A 3,921-nucleotide genomic window follows, 5' to 3' on the forward strand; every position below is an offset into this window, starting at 1 on the left:
ATGGCACTCGTACTGAGCGGGAATGGGAGGTATTCACCCTTACCAGTCATTCGGATCCAGGTGCGGGCGGGGGCCATTTCGGTCGGTCGTCCTACGGCGGGCGGGCGGGCGGGCGGGCGGGGGGGGGGATACGAGTTGTTGGGTGCGCAGAGTGATCTGGAGTGTGCTCTACGGTGAGCTGCATATCCTGGTCGACGACATCTCGATCGGCGACATCTGGATCGGCGACATCCGGATCGGCGGCAGCTTGAGCTGCAGCAAAGTGATCTGCCTGCAGCCTAATCGATGGCTTCCAACACTATTTTGCACTCAAGGTGACAGTCAGCTACGTGTCTTTGCGCGTCAGCGCATGTGTGGTGCTCTCAGTAGTACGACCGCGGCTTGTACGAGCGAGCAGTGACCGGCGGGAGGATAGTGGCGAGGTACGGGTCAGAGTAGCCATTGATGGGCAAGGTTCCCAGGACATGCGTTGGCATGTTATCGAAGAACTTGTGTGGCCGCTTCCGCCGCGCGTGTGCTTGTGCTAGAGTGCGGGCCTCGGCACGGCTCCGCGCCCCGGCCGCCACCTGTGTCTGCGGCCGGAGCTGCGATCTCGGCTGTGGCTCCACAATGACCGCAGTCGGCTGGACACCATGCTTGCCAGCGGCGGACGATGCCGGGCGAGGAGGAGTCTTTTGCAGGCACTGATGCGGCGGCGGAGCAGGCGCGGCCAGCGAGGCAGCGGCAGCAGCCGATGGAGGCGGCGGGATCCGGCGCGCTGGGCTTCCTGCCGGACGGACATGGAGCTCTGGCCGGCGTAGCAGCATTTTCTCTCGCCGCAGACCAACAAGCGACGTAGGCTTGACCGGATCCGGAAGTTTGAGCGGAGCCGGAGTCCGCGGCAGGCCGCGACTCTCGGCATCTTCTGATCTTGGAGTCCCCGGCTTGGGCAAAGGTGGGCGCTTGCGGAGCCTCAGCGCCATGCTCGGAGGCGCAGCATGTGGAAAACCAAGAGAATGTGCCGGACGTACGCTCTGTCTCGCCATCGGAAGTCGCGAAGCCCGCAGATCGCCTGCAGGCAGCGGCACAGGCGTGCTGGAAGTCAACCGGCCAGGCAGCGGAGGGAAGCCCCGCGGGGGTGGCTGTCTTGTCCGCGAGTATGTCCGCCCTGCCGGAGCAGGCGTAGCATACATGCTCACAATACTGTCGTCCATGAACCCTCCCCAACCCGCAGTCTCTCTGCTAGCAGTGCGGTGTGTCCAAGCCGGTGCTGTACGCTGTCTGACTGGCTGCTCGCCTGTCGCCAACGACTACCCACACCAACACGCACCCGCCCTCCCCGCCCCCGATCAAGCATCGGAGCACATCTTACTTAATTATTGACTAAACTTAGGTTCTCTGGCTGGCCAGCATTGTATCGTTGTCATGGCCATCATGGTGCGCTGTTATGGCGATCAGTCGAGCCGCATCCCGTCCATGGCCCACACCCGGACCCGCGACGCAAGCCACAAACCCACCACCAGACACTCGCAAACCATGGCAACAGAGCTGAGCCAAGCCCATGCCCGGGCCTCGCGGGTCGGATCCATTCGCACCAGCCCGACAACCTTGCCGTCATCAAAACACATCACCCCAGTCTGCAGCGTCTTTCCGCCGATCCGGCCGACCACCCTGTCGCTATCGAGCACAAGGCGCGGGAGCCATGCGGGGTCGGTGCCAACCGGTGGGGCGGCGACGGCAGTGGTGGCGTTGATGGCGGGGTCTCGTCCGCTGCCGCGTGCGGGATGCGCTTGTTGACGCCGGTGGCCAAGAGGTCGCGGACGAGGCCGAGAAAGTCACTCTCGGCCACAATCAGGTCTTGCTGTATCCAAAAACCGAAGAACTCGCCCTGGTTGCGCCCATCAAACGTCTTGGTGTCATATTCTGCCTTGGTGGCCTCGTCAACGTGCGGCGCGAGAAAGTGCCAGTGCAGATGCGAGGTCTTGCGGTCCGGGTGGACCCACTCGGAGAGCGACGACTGCGACTGGGCAAAGAAGCTGCCAAAGTACCGATCGCCCGTGGGCAGACCATGCGGCCAGATCTGGACAGCCGCAGCTTCGGTAGCAAGAAACTGAGCGTTCACCAGGCCCGAACCGTGGATGGCAACCAGCGCGGTGATGCTCCGCATCTCTGAAATCTGCTCGTACAGCGTCATGTCCTCTAGCCGCAGCAGTGCGACCTCGACTCCGAGCTGGTTCCGAGCCGCCAGCGCAAGCTCGCGGTCGTTGAGGAGGAACCGCTTGTTGGTGCGCGTGATAATCCCCAGGCGCGCGCGCTCCGGTTCAACTTTGGACGTCGGCAGCCCGAGCCGCGCAAAGATGTGATCGCGCATCGTGTCCGCCCCCCGCCGCCACCTTGCACAGTGGGCACGCTCTCAGTGAAGCATGTACCGTCGGCCTCGGCCCAAATCTTGCGGTAGCAATTGTTGGAGAGGAGCGTCAGCGTGTCGAGAAAGGCGCAATGTGTTTGCGCATCGCCGCCGGTCACGAGCGCCACAAACTCGCCCGACGTCACGCCCTTGCTCACTACGCGTTGATAGTACGGCGCGTAGAGCTCGGCCCACCAATGGTAGTACATCGCCCGCTGAGCCGCGTTGGCAATCGAGACCGTAATGACCGGCTCATACACTTGGACCTTGCACTCGGCGGTTGCATTGCCGACAGCGGCGAGCTTGTTGCCACGGACGATGCTCCACGCTGTGTGGCCAGCCACCCAGGCCGGTGCCGGCTTGACCTCCAGCACCTCGCCGTCAGGGCAAAGAGGTCCGGGCGCTGCACGGGTGAGGCACACGCTGCTCGACAAGCACCATCCACACCACGAGTTGGCGAGACAGCCCTCGCGATCGTGCATGAGGCACGGGTCCGAGCTCAGCTCGCACATCAGATACGGCTCCAGCGGACCGTGGTCGGTCCCATCCGGCACACGGATCTGTGGCGGAAGGCCGGTCGGTGCCATCAGCATCGCGCTCAACCGCTTTTCGGCGTCCACCAGCCGCGTATAGTCATACTCGGGCTCAGCGGACGGCGCGATCTGCGGCACCATATCGTGCCAGTCGACCTTGCCGGCGCGGAACGCTCTTACCGCCGCCGGCTCATCGCCGATCGACCGCGAGCCGCGTGCATGAAAGCGCAATCGCTGCCCTGTAGCCTTATCGCCCGCCTTTGCATCCCCTCTGTCCTCGTGCAGTCTCGCTGCCGCCGCAGGCTCCAGCAGCTGCTCCAGCGCCTCGGCCGATGCCCGCAGCGCATCGGCGACTTGCTTCATCTTGTCCTCTACCGGCTCATCATCCTCCGGCGCGAGCACCGAGTTGAGGACATGCGATCGGATCGCATGCCCCGCCCGCGACAGTACAGCCGCTGCCGCCCGCCCGGCCTCCATCGCCACCGACGACGCTGCCATCGTCTTGCACGGGCTGGCCCCGAGCTCAACCTTGACCGCCGGCGGCGGGAGGCTCGGCAGCGGGTAGAAGGCCCGCGGAACGGCACTCAGCAGCAAACAGACTGCAAACACTAACATGATGATGGACAACCCGTCTTGTCCACCAGCCATGACTCCCACACGCCACCGCTACGCGTAGCAGTCAAGTGAGTCTCGTTCCAACTCGGCCCAGCCCAGCCCCTGCCGTGGCTACCATTAATCTCTCAACAAACAATGGTCAACCATTAATCTCCCAACAAACAATGGTCAACCATGAATCTCTCAACAAACAATGGTCAACCATTAATCTCCCAACAAACAATGGTCAACCATTAATCTCTCAACAAACAATGGTCAACCATCACCGTCCCAACAAACAATGGTTACCACCATGACGCCAACGGCGCCACACCCCACCCTACCTCCACCTCACCCCCCCACCCCCCACCCCCACCCCACCCACCTCCCCCCCCCCCCCCAGCCCTA

At 63.3% G+C, this 3,921-nt stretch overlaps 1 protein-coding gene across 1 annotated transcript; it reads right to left on the bottom strand.

Moving 5' to 3' along the window:
• Positions 1-1,337: 1,337 nt before the first annotated feature.
• Positions 1,338-3,534, bottom strand: AMSG_04809 (uncharacterized protein; the record flags this gene model as incomplete). The annotated part of the gene is made up of 3 exons (XM_013903026.1): positions 1,338-1,650; positions 1,716-2,304; positions 2,409-3,534. The coding sequence occupies 3 exons, from the start codon at positions 3,532-3,534 to the stop codon at positions 1,434-1,436; spliced, it is 1,932 nt and encodes a 643-aa protein (XP_013758480.1). The 3' UTR covers positions 1,338-1,433.
• Positions 3,535-3,921: the final 387 nt, after the last annotated feature.

Source organism: Thecamonas trahens (genome assembly GCF_000142905.1).
Source record: "Thecamonas trahens ATCC 50062 unplaced genomic scaffold supercont1.19, whole genome shotgun sequence".
Classification (NCBI taxonomy): domain Eukaryota; order Apusomonadida; family Apusomonadidae; genus Thecamonas; species Thecamonas trahens.